At 26.7% G+C, this 17591-nt stretch overlaps 1 protein-coding gene across 1 annotated transcript; it reads left to right on the top strand.

Moving 5' to 3' along the window:
* The first annotated feature begins 14352 nt into the window (after positions 1–14352).
* On the top strand, positions 14353–16985 carry LOC136086020 (uncharacterized). Its single transcript, XM_065808235.1, has 3 exons — positions 14353–14662; positions 15051–15657; positions 15736–16985. The coding sequence occupies exon 3, from the start codon at positions 15867–15869 to the stop codon at positions 16911–16913; it is 1047 nt and encodes a 348-aa protein (XP_065664307.1). The 5' UTR covers positions 14353–14662; positions 15051–15657; positions 15736–15866; the 3' UTR covers positions 16914–16985.
* The last annotated feature ends 606 nt before the right edge of the window (positions 16986–17591 follow it).

Raw genomic sequence — 17591 nt, 5'->3', positions numbered from 1 at the left:
AGAACTAATTAAACATTTTGGCAAACTGGTGAAGACTCTGGAAAAGACTTGAAAAAAACTCTTTTTTTTACAGGAAGAAATAAAAATTTTCAAATTGTCATCAGCAATTAACGTAAAATCTAAAGCCTTAGAAACTTTTTATTCAAATCGTTAATGTATATTGAAAATAAAATATAGACTTCCATAGTTCCTTGAGTATCATTGTATATATTGTATATAAATGTTATTGTCATGTTGTTAGTTTTTTCATTGGTGAGTGAAACATATTGCTTTCCATCAGTGGAGGATCCAGGTTATTGTCCTATGGGGGTTATTTGAAAACAAAAAAATCCGCTTTCCTTTTCTTCAGATAAACCACTTTTTTATTTGATTATTTAGAATATTTTTCGAACAGTTTGCTAATAAATATATTGAATGTATATAAATATCTTTAAAAAATCAAACGTTAAAAATAACTATTTAGTCTGTAATAATGGACGGATTTATATCCTCGAGGGCTCGGGGCAGAAAAAATTTTGGGGCCATAAATGCTCCTAAATACCACAATTTTTTTTCCACGATACCCCATTTAAAAATCAAGCCCGCTAAAATCATGGTACACAGGCTGTAGTCTTGTCTGCCTGTAGGTAAATCTGGTCCTGTCTGTAATGTGCAACGAAAGACAATATAATATCTTTAGTATATTCTTTTTTTAATAAAGACTTCTATAAATATAAGGTGATCGTCTAGTAAAAAAATACAGTTTGTTGGAAAGTTTATTTTATTTTTCAACATAAAGAAGTTATATTTTTATTATGAAAAAAAAAGGAATAAAAAAAATTTGTTTACGTTTTTTATGATGAACCAACAAAAAAAAAAAAAATGCTTAAAACATCACTTTCTTTTTAAACAAAGAGGTCTAGTTATCTGTATATTCGTTTTGCATGGTGTTTATTATAAAATAAACACCATGCAAAACGAATTTTACTGGTTCACATATTAATATAAAATTAGTATGTGAACCAGTAAAAACTTATAATTATGTTTAGATCCATAATGGTAGCTCTACGTATTTGGGGAAATTAAAAAAAAGGTAAAATTTAACAAAAACCATCCCATAATTCCTTAAATACCCAAAGAATTAAATAGATTTTAGTTCACATACTAAATTATATACAGATGAACAAACCCTGAAAATTTCATCCAAAAATAATTCATAGAAGCTGAGATATGCTTTTTTTTGCTTGCATTGAAATTTGCTTTTCGCTATTGAGGGAGAAACGTATTTTGAGGTTTTTTATTTAGAGTTATATATTAGTATAGATATTTTTTAAAAACTAGAGTAATTAAACTTTATAAATTTGTACCTTTTGATTACAATAAAAACTTTTTAAAGTAGATTTTTAAATGACAAAAACTTAGTTATACTTAGTGCATTTACTTTTGGTACTTAAATTTTCATTTTCCGCTTTTATTTTGAGACATGGGGAGGGGGAGGGGCGGATGAAGAGGAACTTCAATCTGCTTTTAAAATTATAATAATTGGTCTAGATTTAACTTAAAAGAAAAATAAATAAAAATGAAAAAATAGAAATTTATGTGGTAATCAAACGTTCTCCTCAATAATCCTCTTATGGCAATCAAAGTAGTGGTAAAATCATTTTAATAAATGATATTACCACTACTTTTTATTGAATCATTCTAAATTCCAAATAATTTATTTGAATCATACTTAATATGATTCAAATAAATTACCATTCAATGAATGGTAATTTATTTGAATAGCAAATTTAATAGCAAATTATAAAAGAAATGAAAATATATTTTCATTTCTTTTATAATTTGCTATTATTTAATAATTTTGCAATTAAAACAGTTAATTTGCAATTTTAAATAGTTCTTTAACCAATTTTTGTTTAACTTTTTTTTAATATGCAGTTAATAAGATTAAAATTGGTTTTACATTATAAATTGAATAATATATGTTTTTTGCTCAGTTCAATCATATTACATTTTTAAAAAGCTTTATATCATATAATAATATAATATACTGTTTTTTTTATGTATTTAGAATATATTATATATTAGTAATATAGTAATATTTGTCTAAAAATATATAGACATGTAATATATTTATAGTATATTAAATTTAATATACTATTTATAGTATATTATGTTTATAATATATTATATATTTAAAATATACTATAATATATACTATATTATAGTATATATTAAATATATACTATAATATAATGTATACTTAATACATACTATATCAATAATAATTATAAATGATATGATTCCGATACAACAATGACAGTCTTGCACAATAGCAGAGTAGAAAAACTTAAAAAAAAACACAGAAAGGCTATTACTATTTCTTACTGGACTAGAAAAGATAATGATTCTGAAGCTGTTGATTATTATATGAAAAAGTTCCAGCTAGTTGCTGACATTGTATCCTGTGAGTTGACGTTTTACTAATGTGAATATTTAAATGTGATTAAAATAATAAACTTTAATATAAAAACATCTTTTACCAAAATTCAAAATACATCACATAATGCTTAGTTTAGTTATAGATGTTCCCCCTCTGACCTGAAAAAAAGTTTTAAAAACAAAAGATGTTTTATAATATTATTTTAATTAGTTTACATCTTGGCTTTTAGTTAATGATTATGATATTATACTCCATTAATGAAACTATATATTAATCATTGTTAACAGTAGATACAATGTGAATGTTGCCATTATTTTTTGATAAATGGACATGCATTTTATTATCTTACTACATGATTTATTATATATATATATATATATATATATATATATATATATATATATAATATATATATATATATATATATATATATATATATATATATATATATATATATATATATATATATATATATATATATATATATATATATATATATAATAAATCATGAAGTAAGAAAATTACAGCAAGTAGTGAAACTTGTAAAAAAAAAGTGTACAGCGAGTAGTGGAACTTGCAAAAAAAATTAACTGCGAGTAGTGGAACTTGTAAAAAAATATTTACAGCGAGTAGTGGAACTTGCAAAAATATAAAGCGAGTAGTAGAACTTGCAATTTTTTTTTCACGTTGTGTCTATTGTCAATAATGAATAATAAATAGTTTCATGAAAGGAATATAACATCTTAATCATTAATTTAAAGCCAAGATGTAAACTAATTAAAATAATATTATAAAACATTTTTTGTTTTTAAAATTTTTTCAGGTCAGAGGGGGAACCATCTATAACTAAAACTAAGCATTATGTGATGTATTTTCAATTTTGGTAAAAGATGTTTTTATATTTAAGTTTATTATTTTAATTACATTTAAATATTTTTTCGATTTCGAAATATTTTCGGAGGGGGGGGGGGAGGTGATGACACGCCCCCTTTCCCATCTACACCACTTGAAACAAAGGGTGCGCTGCTAGTGATGTTGTAAAGTAGTAAAATATAATTTTCGATTTGATAATAGATTTCTTTTTAATTATAAAGATAAATATTTATAAAAAAAAAAGAGTCACTTTTGATAATAGGGTGTTTGAAACCATCACCCTTACATTCACCCAAAGACAATGATGAAACTTCTAGATTTGACTGTGGTCTGATAGCTAATTACAAAACATCTTGTATATAAAAATTTACATTATCATTAAAAAAAACACTTTTATATATATAATATAGTTGGTCTTTATTGCCGGTATGGATGGTGGTTTTGTGCCCCTCGTGCCCCCGGATGCGCCTGTAATCTAGAGACCTTTATAAATTTGTAGATAACTTTTGTATCTATTTTTTGATACCAAGATATAAACTTTTGGAAAAGAATTGATTAAGTTTTAATAGTTTTAGTTTATCAAAACTTTATTTTGACCACAGTTTCTTCAACAAATCCTAATATCAAAAAATCGGTACTTAAGACGTCATAACTTTTTGTAGGGTGGTTCGATTTTGAAAATTTTTTCATTTTTGGAATATTGAAATAAAGCTCTTTTTAATGATATATAACAACCTAGAATTTGATGAATTTAAATATTTCATGTAACATACCTACAATAAGAAGAAATATATGTGCAGAAGTTTGTATCCGTCTAACAAGAAGTTTGTAACCGTCTAAAAACAATAAAAAGCATTGTATTGCTCTGAGGTAAGTCACTTGACTTTTTCTTCAATAATAATTATCTCATTTTATTTTAATACAATAAGTTAAAAGGCTTTACAAGAACAGCAATCTCAGAAGATTGACTAAACGGTTTTGCATTAATGTATATTCATCAAGAAATTGTTCTTTGTATTGATAATGTTATTAACAGATTTTTTATAAAAAACTGACAACTTCATTTCAATAATTAGTGTTTATACTGCTTATTCTAACGCATACCAACTACTTTTCTCTTATTAATTTTTCTTTTTCTGATTGTCCATGTCTGGACTGAAATATGTTCCTAGACATGTTGATGAGCCCTGATATTGGGCGAAACAATCATTTGTTGATTTATATATTTATTATTTTAATATGTTATACCAGAATGTTAGAAAAGAATCTACGGCTCTATACTCTTTTAATAAAAAACACTTTTTGTTAAAAAAAGTTTCAACTGTTCAACTTTTCAACTTTTGTTCAAAAAAGTTTCAAAGTTTCAAAAGTTAAAACTAAGATATGAGCTTCTCACTGCAATAGAAAGAAAATCCCTTTAAATCCTCCAGCCCAATGGCAGGAAGATTTAAAGGGATACATAGGGGGAGGCTATTAAAGTGATTGCCCTCCTCCTCCTCCCTCCTTAGATGGTCTTTTTAATTGTTTGTTTTTTGTTTGTTTGAGATATTGAGCATATTGTTTAAAAAAGTAAGTAAATTTAGGAGGCAAAGTGATATGAAATTCGTGCAGTGCAATTTCTATTTTTTGCGCTTGTCAGCTAAAAAATCATTAAACCTATAAATCGATGGTCTGGATCGTCGGAATCCAAAAAGTTGCCTCCCTTCCACCTTCACTTCATAGTCCGAATCTGCTCTTGCTCCAGCCACCTCCTTTTTTTATTTGCCTTGTGGACGTAGTTGCTTCACTTACAACATGGCGTAAGGCGCTTTTTTTTTTTTGACGGGGTAAATTAAAAACCTGTGTTCGCCCCTATTTATAGTATGTTTAAGAATAGTTTTTGCATATTCCTTATCCAATAATTTTTTTTGAAGAGCCTAACTCAAAGAGACATTGTAACTTAATTATTTTCAGCCCCGCCAATAAATGTACAATTAAATTGTTCGGATGATGACACCGAAGATAAAGGCAAAATCATTGGACCAGCATGGTCCTGTATTGGTAGACTTTTAATTGTTTTGACAAAATAGTTATCTAAAGAGCTTGTCCTTTTTACCCTGTTAGTCATTGTAGCTAATAAAAATAATTTCATTAAAAATAATAAAAACCATTTGTTATTTATTTAAAATAGTAATAAACACACTTTGGTTTTCTAAATAAAAAACTATTTCATAAGAAATTCAGCTACTACTCAACGCCGTTAATGCATCTTCTGGAAAATACACGAATTTTGCGTTTTTATAAAAAGGTTATGTTTGACTGCATTTTTTTAGCCCAAATAATTTATTTTTTTTAATTATTTTTTTTTCCCCGAGGTCAAAATTGTCTTTGAAAGATATTCTGCTTACCTTTTCCAAAGTAAGATTTAATAATTTAGGATGCTTAAAAATGCTTCAAAGCCTTTTTAACTGTCAAGGATGAATAGCTAACAAAAGATTAAAATTAGTGTTAGAAATATTTCCTGCCAAATGTAAAAGGTTCAAATATAAAGAAGAAAAAAGAGGAATGTATAGGCAGAAAAAACTTTCAATCGCAACTCATAAAACACTGAACAAACTAGAGCAGTATTTTAATAAAACATTTTTCACCACATTCACAAAGGCTATGAAAATCAATATACCTAATCCACAAAATAAAAAACACAGATATGATGCAAATAAAATAAAAAATGATATTGAAAATCAATTGAAAAAAACCTCAACAGATAGGTTTTTATATACGAAAGCTCAGCAGATAAGTATTCATAAACACCTGAGTATTTAGATCTATACATAATAAATATTGTTTCTACATACTGTATATACTACACAAGTGTGTATGTGCTTGCTGCACCAGAGAGAGAGAGAGAATGTACTCTCTCTCACTTTGTTTTACATGTATAATATATGTATATAACACAAAGTATAATAAAAAATTAACTTTTTTACGGCATTTGGTGTTCCTGTATCATTAAGCATTAGAGATAAGCTCCGCCTAACCCATAGTTTTGAAACACAAAAAAATGCGAAAAAAAGAAGAATATTAAAACTATCAGCTATAAAAAATGTAAGTCAAGTACAAGCAAATGAGTTGGTTAAAAAAAGAATAGTATAACATCAAAACAGATTTGAATTAAGTCAATATTTATAATTACAATGCGTCATTATGTTAAATTTAGGACTGGCATAAGTCATTAGTTCATCCAGTGATCCCTGGGTGAAGTAGTATGTAGGGATTTTTCTACATAAACCAAATAAAGAATCTAATAAAACCTAATAAATATCAAATAGAGGAAAATTTAACTTACACCATTATAGTTCTTACCAGCTCAAATGATCATTAATTATAAATGATGTATGAATTTTTTATAATTTGGACATTTAATTAATGTGTATTAATTAAATGCAACAGATGGCCTTGGTATTATAATTTCAAGTTGTATATTTCAATATATATATATATATTATATATATATATATATATATATATATATATATATATATATATATATATATATACACATATATTCATACACACATACTTTAAAACTCTATTCACATCTAGAAGGAACCTACGAGATGTGGAAACACTCACAGAGCTCGTTTAACAATCCATATGACAAATGTGTTCTAAGTACAGAGAAGTACTAGCCATTCCTTATGTAGTTATGTTATATACCTTCTAGCATACTACAGAGAAGGATTAAGGATTGAAAGGTGCATATAGTGAGGCTTATACAAAGTTTTTTTTTTTCTACCACTAATTTAGGGAGAAAAAAAAGCAAAAAACCCTGTCGGTTCTGTTGAGAAATATTCCTGGAAACAAGTTGAGTGTTTGGATGTAATTTCATCCTACCCTAATGGTTATAATAAACTTTTCTGAACTAGCACGTAAATTTTCTGTGACAAACAAAAAAGGTAATAGTTTTAAATGTCTGCGATATAGTATATTTACAAAAATAATAAACCAATAATAAATGTATTATGCTAATAAACTAGTTTTACCATTTTAACAGTATTAAGTACCAATAAAAAACAAGAATTTTAAACAAAATAATTTTTAGGTATTACACCCACAAACAGAGGCCAAGTACTGAAAAGACTTTTAGAATCTATGAACTGTGATCTAAAAAGACTAAATCTAAAAAGAAAAATGTCAGACAATACATACCCTGATGGCACTAATATTAATAATATACAGTATAGAAGAAAAAAACGGATGTATTTACTACCTTTCCTTCACTTATCATTAATAAGTTAAACTTTACAAATTTTATTAATCATTCATGTTTAAACTAATTTATAGGTTAAACATGCCATACATCAGAGATATATCTTTGCCATGCGAACCAACTAATAAAAAAATAAAGCAGCAACTCAAAAAAAAATAGACGATGGAACATATAATTCAGGGGAAAAGATTGTACCCCAAAGATATGAAAAAGTATTTATATCATCTGAAAATCAAACAATTACAAAAAAAGAGGTTCATATTGAAGGCAGAAAAATTTTCTTGAAAGATATAAGACTAAATATGTTCAAAGACCATGAGATTTTTATGAAAGTTCAAAACGATAATGAACTAGAAGCACTTTCTCAAAGGCAAATTGTTGATGCTCTTGAATTCAGGAATATAAAGATGAATATGACACCCTAACTAAAAAAGAGCTGATAAATATACTTAAAACTTATGAAAGAACAAGGAATTTAATGTTTTGGTATGATTGCTCCAGTATATCTAATCACACTCACTTTCTTGTTACTGCTAGCGTAATGTATGATACAGCCATATTTTTAAGTAGCTTTGAATATAAACAAAAGTATGGAGAGAATATAAATGTTCAATCAGAGATTGAAAAGCCTTATTTATACATACTTGGTAGATGTCCTTCCAATGACCAGCAACTTTTGTATAGCGATGAGAGGATTAATGACATTTTGCAATTGAGTGATCCCTTAGAATTCAAGGGAACACCTATTTTAGATGTTGCACGAATATTCAAAGGTGACAATCCAGCAGCACAACTGGAAGCTGGTCATCAGAAGGGTGGTAATTATTTTTGTTAAGCATGCAACATGCATGCAGATCTTTCTAATAATATATCTATTTCACTAAGCTTCCCATACACTTCCTTAAAAAATCCTATAGACCATATAAATGCAAGTAACACCTCACAGCTGGCAGTAAATCAAGGAAAAACAAAATTATATTCATGTCTAAAAAAAATCAGATTGAACGAGAGCTTTATGAAAGAAATATTCAATTTCCATTAAATACATCTGTCAAAAAATTAAAGGAGCTATTGGCAAATGAAATGCATGGAGTGCAAGGATTGCCTGCCCTTCTTTTTAAAAAACCAGGTTTTTCTTTAACACAACTAAATCTTTTACACTATAAAATTTAAAATAATGAACCAATGCATGATATTTCAAACCATATTAAAAATATATTTGATGAATTGCCATATTTAGTAGAAAAAAAAGATAAAAAAAAATTGTAGAAAACATAATTAAAAGCTCTTTCAATGGCATTGAAGCAAAAAATGCTGCCAACTATTTAAAAAGTTTATTAATAGTTACTAACTGTTCCTAGAACATTACAAGGTTGGTCACTTTGTTTTTAAATTTTTACTAACATGAAATACAAAACATCCTTTATATGTCAGAAGAATCTAGATCAACACACAGTATTCTTCGTTTAATAAATACCACATTTGTGCATGCAATAATTATAAAAGAACATTTAGAAGCAAATCTAAAAAATAGCAAGCGAAAATTCTTTGGTGCATACTATCACTCAATCACATCCCATGCTCCACTACAGTATAGATTGTTTGCAGGTCGTACGTCTAATGTGGAAAAAGAAGAAGCAATGTTTCAAAATTTGAAACTGTCTACAAAAACATCTTCTAATTATCATTCAGATAATGTTATTTTTAATGCAATAATCCGGAACCAAGCAAAAAAATATTTAAAGGAAGGAAAAAAGTTATGTGATGGCGTTTCAATACTTCACAAATTCTACCAACCATTACATAGTCTATTTAATGACACAAAAATATCATTAACTTGGATTGAAAAGAATAGCAATGATTATCAAAAACTTTTAGAAAAATCAGCTGACTATTTAGTAGAAGGCATTAATGTATGGTGGAAAGAAGTTGAAGATGGAGTAGTATTCTTTGATATAAACTACCCCAATAATTCGAAAAAAACATTTTCCCATTTTCGTTCCTCCTTAATGCAACAACAGTCAGAGTACTTAGAAAAATGCTGAAAACATTATTTGGAAAACAAACACAAAATTCCTGCTTATAAAATCACAGTTAATGCAAATGTTTTTTATTTAGACACACTTCAATATTTTCATATTTTTAACACTGGAAATATATCTAGAAATAGTATTATACCACTAGATATAATTTTGATTTAATAATATCAAAGTTTTTCAAATTAGTATTAAAAACAGTTATATAAATAATACTATTATTCTTAATGACAACATCTAATGTTATTATTATTTTATTATAAAAGAACTTAAATACTATAAAAAATATGTTTATAATGTGTTTACAACATTACCATTATGTAGTACATAGCCAATGTATGTACAGTCAAGTACACAATCATTGTGCCATAATTTTAGCAGTATGCATACCATATTATGCATAATAACGTTATTATATAATATATAATAACGTTATTATAGTTATAACTAGTAGTTATAAGTACTAGTTATAACTACACATATAATATTTGTATATATATATATATATATATATATATATATATATATATATATATATATATATATATATATATATATATATATATATATATATATATACATATATATAGTATTATTATGTATATGTGATGATATATAGTATATACATATGACATATGTATATGTACAATAATAAATCCTTATATAATATAATAATCCTAATATAATATAAAATTAATAATGTTATTAAATAATGCTATATATCATATATACATATGATATGTATATATGATATATAGCATTATTTAATAACATTATTAATTTTATATTATATTAGGATTATTATATTATATAAGGATTTATTATTGTTATCAAAAATGAATTTTTATTAATGATATAAAAAAATACATTACTTCTAATAATTAAGTAAAGTTAAACAAAAAATATATATATATTCAACAAAATATTGCGTTTCTTTACTACAAATTTTTTTGCAACATCGCAAAAGATATAAGTTTTAAACAATATCTTAACAAATGTTGCAGACCGGAAAAAAAGTATGTTTGTTATCACCGAGAACAAACAAGACAAAAAAGTTCGAGAACTTGCATTAACGTCGTTGAGTATTTAAAAAAAAAAATTCTTCGTTTCTTACTTAAATACAGCTTGAAGTGTAATATAAATGTAATATGTAAAATGTAAATGTTAAAGTGTAATATAGATTGAATTGTTGCAACTTCAATTGTTGAAAAATACATACTTTTTTATTGAAATTTTAACTACCAAAAACGGCATCGCGTATATAAAATATGGAGTAAAACCGTGTCAAACCGCACACTTATCGATAAAAGTTAAATAACTTTTTTTAATTTTTTTTTTTTAATTTTTTTTTTTTTAGATAGGTAATAAAAAACTACATAAGATAATATTAATATATGTTAAAAAAATAATAATGAAGTTATTGAAAATATTAAATGTTAAGAAAAAAAAGTTGTGGCGACATTCTGTGGCGACAAAAAAAGTTAGGCGACATTCTGATAAAACCGCACACTTGAGAAAACATTAAATTTTTTAAATTTTAACTTTTTTTTAGTTTTTTTTAACACAACTTGTATTTAAGAAACTATATTAAAGTTTTTACATTTTTTGCAACAAAAAATTTAGTTCCAACAATATTTCTTTGATAAACGTGTTTCTTTGCACAACCGTTATCGACATTGAATTCTCGCATTTTAACATTTAGTTGTGTAAGTGTACTCTACACTTTTTACATTTTGCAACTTTTAATCGTTTGGCTGCTGGTACTTGTTCTTTATTATCGTTTCGCTGAGGTTGCTCAGCATTGTTATGCTCAGGCATTTGAGTACTTGGCATAGGGAGTCTACACTTTGCGTTAAGTTTAGCAATATTCACGGCTTCCTTCGTTGCTTTTTCTTCATCTTTTTGTTTGAGGAACTCGATTATATTTTCTTCGGTAATATATTTTCTGCCAAGTTTTGACATGTTGCACTGCTTTGATTACTTAGCATGCGATTGATTTCTGGCTTGAAAAAACTGCTTCAACTCTATCTCGATATTGTTTTCGCAACGCTCAACACATGGTTGATACTAATCAAAACTTGAAGCTGGTGTAGTTGAGAAAGTTGGTAATCGGTGTGTAGTTGGATTAGGTGCTGCGGCAGCTGTTGAAGATGATGAAGCTGTGTCTGAGCACGATGGTGTAGGTGCTGCGGAGGCTGCTAAAGTTGATGAAGGTGGATTAAATGTTTGTGTGATTGCTAATGTCTTATGATTTATGTTGTTTTTATTAGGCGGAAATAAGCCAGTGTATTGTAAACCAGCGATTGCATGCAAGCGTGCAAAACGTTTGCCACTCTCGTTCAGTAGTGTGAGCAACGGTGGGAAATTTTGTTCATCTAAATTCTTACATTTTGAGCCTTTGTAATACTTTGTAAGAATTTCTTTCTATGTTTGTTTGACACGACAATAGACACCTCTATCTAATGGTTGTAGAATATGTGAAGAATGCTCTGGTAGACAAATCAAGATTATATTATGTTTTTTGCACAGCAATACCGCTTCCAAAGTTATGTGAGTTGTATGCCCATCTAATACTAAAATATGAATACCACCAATTTGCTCAGTTTTGGGTATAAATTCTTTATTCAGCCATCTAATAAACGTATCGTGCTCCATCCAACCTGATTTTGAAATTGAATATTTGGTGCCAACTTGTCCAGTTATGAAAGTTTCTTTTGGCTTTGTATATCACAAATGGTGGTGCAAAATGCCCAACAGCGTTGCAGCAATTGTTTAAAGTATAATGAATTTTTTCATTTTTTTTTTTTTTTTTTTTCTTTTTTTTTTTTTTTTTTTTTTTTTTTGTGCATGCTTTCTTCATGAGCAGACGTGTTTTTTCAGTGTAAAATATAAATAAATAAAAACTTTTTTTTTTTTTTTTTTGAAAACGTTGAATATATTATATATATTGATTAATAATGGCTATTACAATGGATCAAGTAAAAAAAACGATACAAAAAATGTTTAAAGAATTTAAGAACGAAATAGACGAAATGATGAAGCAACATGAAAAAAACGTGTTGAACATATTAAGCGCAAACACGAAAATCATATACGATAGATTAGATAAAGTAGATTTGAAGGTTAATCAGCATGCAAAACAAATAAAGATAATGGAAAAAGACGTAGAAGAAATCAAAAGAAGCTTAAATTTTCACGAACACCTTTTTGAAGAAAAGATTAAGACAGCTATTACTTCTTAGGAAAAAAAAACAAACATCTCACATTGAAAAGCAAAATCATAATTCCGACTATCATAAAATAAAAAGTAAACTAAGAGAAATGGAGGATAGATCTCGCAGAAACAATTTAAGGGTAGACGGGATAAAAGAAAACGAAGGTGAAACGTGGATTGAAAGCGAATTAAAAGTCAGTAAAGTTTTTGAAGAGCATTTGGGGTTAACAAATATTAGGATTGAAAGAGCTCATAGAACTGGTCAGAGAGATTTAAACAAAACCAGAACAATTGTATTAAAACTGTTAGATTATAAAGATAAAGTTGAAATTTTAAAAAAAACATCTCAATTTAAAGGTAAAAATATTTATATTAACGAAGATTTTTGTGCCGAAACTGTCACAATTAGGAAAGCGCTACGGGAACAAATGAAAGTTGAACGAGCAGCCGGAAAATATGCATTCATCTCTTACGATAAGTTGATCATTAGTGATTGGGCTGCGAACAAAAAGTAAAATATTATTTTCGTAACATTTATATTTACTTATTTATTTATATTTTGTTTTACTTTCTATATGTTACTTTGCTTTATTAATTATTTTAAATTTTACTTATAAAAATGGATGTCAATCTTTCATTTAATTTTAGTGATGAGAATGCTAGTCACAGTGGACCAGAGAGACCGCCAGGTTTTATGTCGTGTCAATTGAATCAAACCGTTTTTATTCAAGAGTATTTTTAGTTTATATGTAGAAAAAAGGGTTTTTGAAATTAAAATAAAGTGCTAAGGGCCAAAAATGGGCCAAAACAGGGTGTTAAGATAGTTTCCACCTACCCATTTTTTCAATTGATTATGATTGAAAATATTATACTGATTAGAAATCATATAAAAACATAGGTCTGAAAGTTACTAAAAAGTGTTTTTTTTTACATTAGAAGTTAAAAATATTTGAATTAAAATATAAAAAACCAACTTCTTTTTAAAAATTCCTTTTTGCGCCTTTAAAAATTTAACAGAAATGAAGTAACTATTTACGGTGTCTGAAAAAACTGGTTTTTATTACCATCAATTGCTGAAAAATATTTGAATAATAATTATATAGAAGAAATTTAGAAGCTGATATTTTTTAAATGATGAAAATAACACTAAATTATAAAAATTTAAAATAAATGATAATTTTTATTTATATACAAATGTTAACTAAAAATAACAAATTAGGCAACATTAAAAGTATAATTCTTTCGCATAGCAAATAAAATCCAGGGTGCGCGATTATATAAAGAAATTTATATAATCGCAAAAAAGATAGCTTAAAAAGGGTTTTATATGTGGATATTGTGCTTTTATATTACTTTTCATAAATATATATATATATATATATATATATATATATATATATATATATATATATATATATATATATATATATATATATATATATATATATATATATATATATATATATATATATATAATCTAATTTATTTTATAAGATCTAATTTATTTTTTATTATCTTAAAGATACCTATAAATTTATATTTTATTATTTTTAGTATAATATCTTATATTGCAGATTATAAAAAATATAGCGTATCTAGTTCTTTTTTAACTTGTTAAAATGGAAAATATTGTTTTTCAACAAGATGCTGTATGCTGCTGTTGTTGGCAAATGTTTGGAGCCAGATCAAAGTCTTTAAGTAGTGTAAATTCAACTGTAGAAGAAATGATGAAGTTGTTTGTTTATTCAGGATATTCTCTGGATGTGTGCAGCTATCCTAATGTTATATGTTCTGGTTGTCAGAGAAATCTCTACCTACTAAAGGCTGGAAAACCTCATCGAGGTTTATGGGGAGAAAAGATTGCTAAAGTATGTAAATATTAATCAAAACAATAAATCTCTAAAATTGATATATATATATATATATATATATATATATATATATATATATATATATATATATATATATATATATATATATATATATATAAATATATATATATATATTTATATATATATATACACATATACATATATATATATATATATATATATATATATATATATATATATATATATATATATATATATATATATATATGTATATATATATATATGTATATATATATATATATATATAAATATATATATATATATATATATAAATATATATATATATATATATATATATATATTCATATATTTATATTTATATATATTTATATCATTAATTAATAGCTTTTAAATTTGATTCAAGATTGAATGGAGGATGATGACAAGAACAGCTTCATCTTCAATAATTCATACCAAAGAAGTTCCTAATATATTAAACTCAAATGTGTCTTTCAAATTATGTAGTAGATGTTTTTCAACTGTTGCACAAGGATATTTACACAACTGCTCTTCTTTATCTGCAGTAGAGAACCTGATCTTATTAGCATTAAGTCTAGGAAATTTGCAAGCAGAGCAAGTTGCATCTGGTATAATAAAAGCAAAAATGAAGACTGACAAAATTGCAAATGGGGAACAATTTATTTTGTCTTCTGGCGGAAACCCATTGACGATTACAGTTGGATGTCCTGATAACAAAGCAAAGAGAAGTTGCATATATACTGTTGAGTACATATTTATCAAATGAGAAAATATTAATTTTTTTTTCATTTATATGTAGGTCAGTAAAACAAGTATCTCTTCAGATGATTAAGGAACTTCAAATAGTGTTAGAACTTTCCCTGAATAAAACAGGGGTATTGATATCTACTCTTCGAAAAAGAATGGGAAGTAAGTCAGCAGTAGAAAACAACAGTTTTGGAAAAATGAGTGACCTAGAAGAGTCTTTATCTCATTTTTATCAAGTAGAAAAGGTAGCACTAATATATTTTTTAGTATTAAAAATTAATTATATCGTTTAAAGTTTTTTTTTACTTATTGTTATTTTTCAGGTCAACTTCCTTGATAGTACTGATGGTACTACTATAAAAGACCTTGTTTTGTTCAAAACACATCTAGTTTTATTCTAGATTTAATAAATCAATTTAGTCTTGATCCCCAATCAGCTTTTGTTCGTATTTCTATGGATGGAGGAGGTGGTTTCATGAAAGTCATTGTAAATGTTTTTGATGTTAATGAAAATACTACTTCAAATTTATACTTAAATAGTGGTGTACAACGCTGTCAAATCCTCTCTATAGTTGAAGATGTGCAAGAATCAAACTTCAATTTAAGAATAATTTTAGAGAAACTAAATTTACAAGATGTTAAGTTTTCTGCAGCTTTTGATTTGAAATGTGCTAATGCAGTTTTTGGAATTTCAAGCCATGCAGGAAAAAAAGCTTGTCTTTGGTGTGAAGGAGACTCAAGTGAAGTTTGTGGTAAACTGCGAACGCTTGGAAGCCTTGACTATTGGTATCAAAGATACACTGTAGAAAATAGTTCAAGGAAATCCAATATGAAACATTTTATGAATGTGATATATCCAAGAATTCTCTACCTCGATGAAGATCCAGAAACACTAATCCAACATTTAGTACCTCCACCTGAATTACATATCCTGATAGGAATAGTAACTACACTGGGATGTTTATTAATGGATCTTTGGCCAGGATTTGATAATTTTTTGAAAAATAATGGTGCACTACAGAGAGGATATCAAGGTAGAGGTTGGGATGGGAATAATTCAAACCAGATACTAAAGTATGTTGATGAGTTGGAAACAGTTGTTTTGTATGAATATCCTGATCTTGTGCCAATTGTTCAGTGTTTAAAAGATTTTAAGGTTGTAAAAGATTCTTGTTTCGGTAGAACACTTGAGCTTGAGTATCAGCAGGCCATTCTAAAATTTAAGAACTCCTTTTTATCTGCTCAAGAAATTGCTGGCATACTTGGGAAAAAACTTTCAATTAGTTGGAAAGTACATATACTCTTATGTCATGTGCAACCTTTTGTTGAATACCACAATTGTGGCTTATCTAAGTTTGCTGAACAATGTGGAGAATCAATTCATTCAAAATTCAAACCAACATGGAACAGGTTCAAGCGAAAAGTTGCAGACAAAGAATATGGCGAAAGACTCCTCTCTTCTGTGATTGACTTTAACGGAAGAAGAGTTAGTTATGTTTAGTTGGTTTATGTTCCATATATCAGTAATATTTGTAAATATTAGTCGTTTTATTGTTTTAAATTTTATTCAATTTATCTAAATAAATTAAAGAAAAAAGATTGATAAATAAAAAATAATCTAAAAAAGTAAAAGAGTTTTATACTTTTTATTAGATCCTGGGGGCGCTGTATCTGACTAATGAAATATAATAATTTTAAAATAATTTTGCAAATATAAACTTCTAAACTAAATGCAGGGAGAAAAAAAAAATTATAATTGAAAAAAAAAAATCTTAAATGGATTTGGGGCCCCTCAATCTTCCCTTTTGCCCCATTTGGGACCCTTAGCACTTGGTTTAGATTTTAAAAACAACTTTTTCTATTATTATAAAATAAATACTCTTAAATAAAAAAAGTTTTGTTTAATTGACACGACATAAAACCTGGCGGTCTCTCTGGTCCACTGTGTAGTGATAATAACTATTTTAATGGAAAAATTTAGAAAGCGAGTATTATTCAATTTTTGAATCTACTCAATATCTCTGTCAGAACAAAAAAAACTTTTCTATATTACATGTAAACATTCGAAGTATTAACAAAAATTTTGAAAATCTTAGACTCTTATTGCATCAACTACACCACGAATTTCAAATAATTTGTATAACGGAAACTTGGCTTAAAACCAATGGAAAAAATTCAA

The sequence above is a fragment of the Hydra vulgaris genome, chromosome 10 (assembly GCF_038396675.1).
Source record: "Hydra vulgaris chromosome 10, alternate assembly HydraT2T_AEP".
Taxonomy (NCBI): Eukaryota; Metazoa; Cnidaria; class Hydrozoa; order Anthoathecata; family Hydridae; genus Hydra; species Hydra vulgaris.
This window is presented reverse-complemented; position numbering and strand designations above follow the sequence as displayed.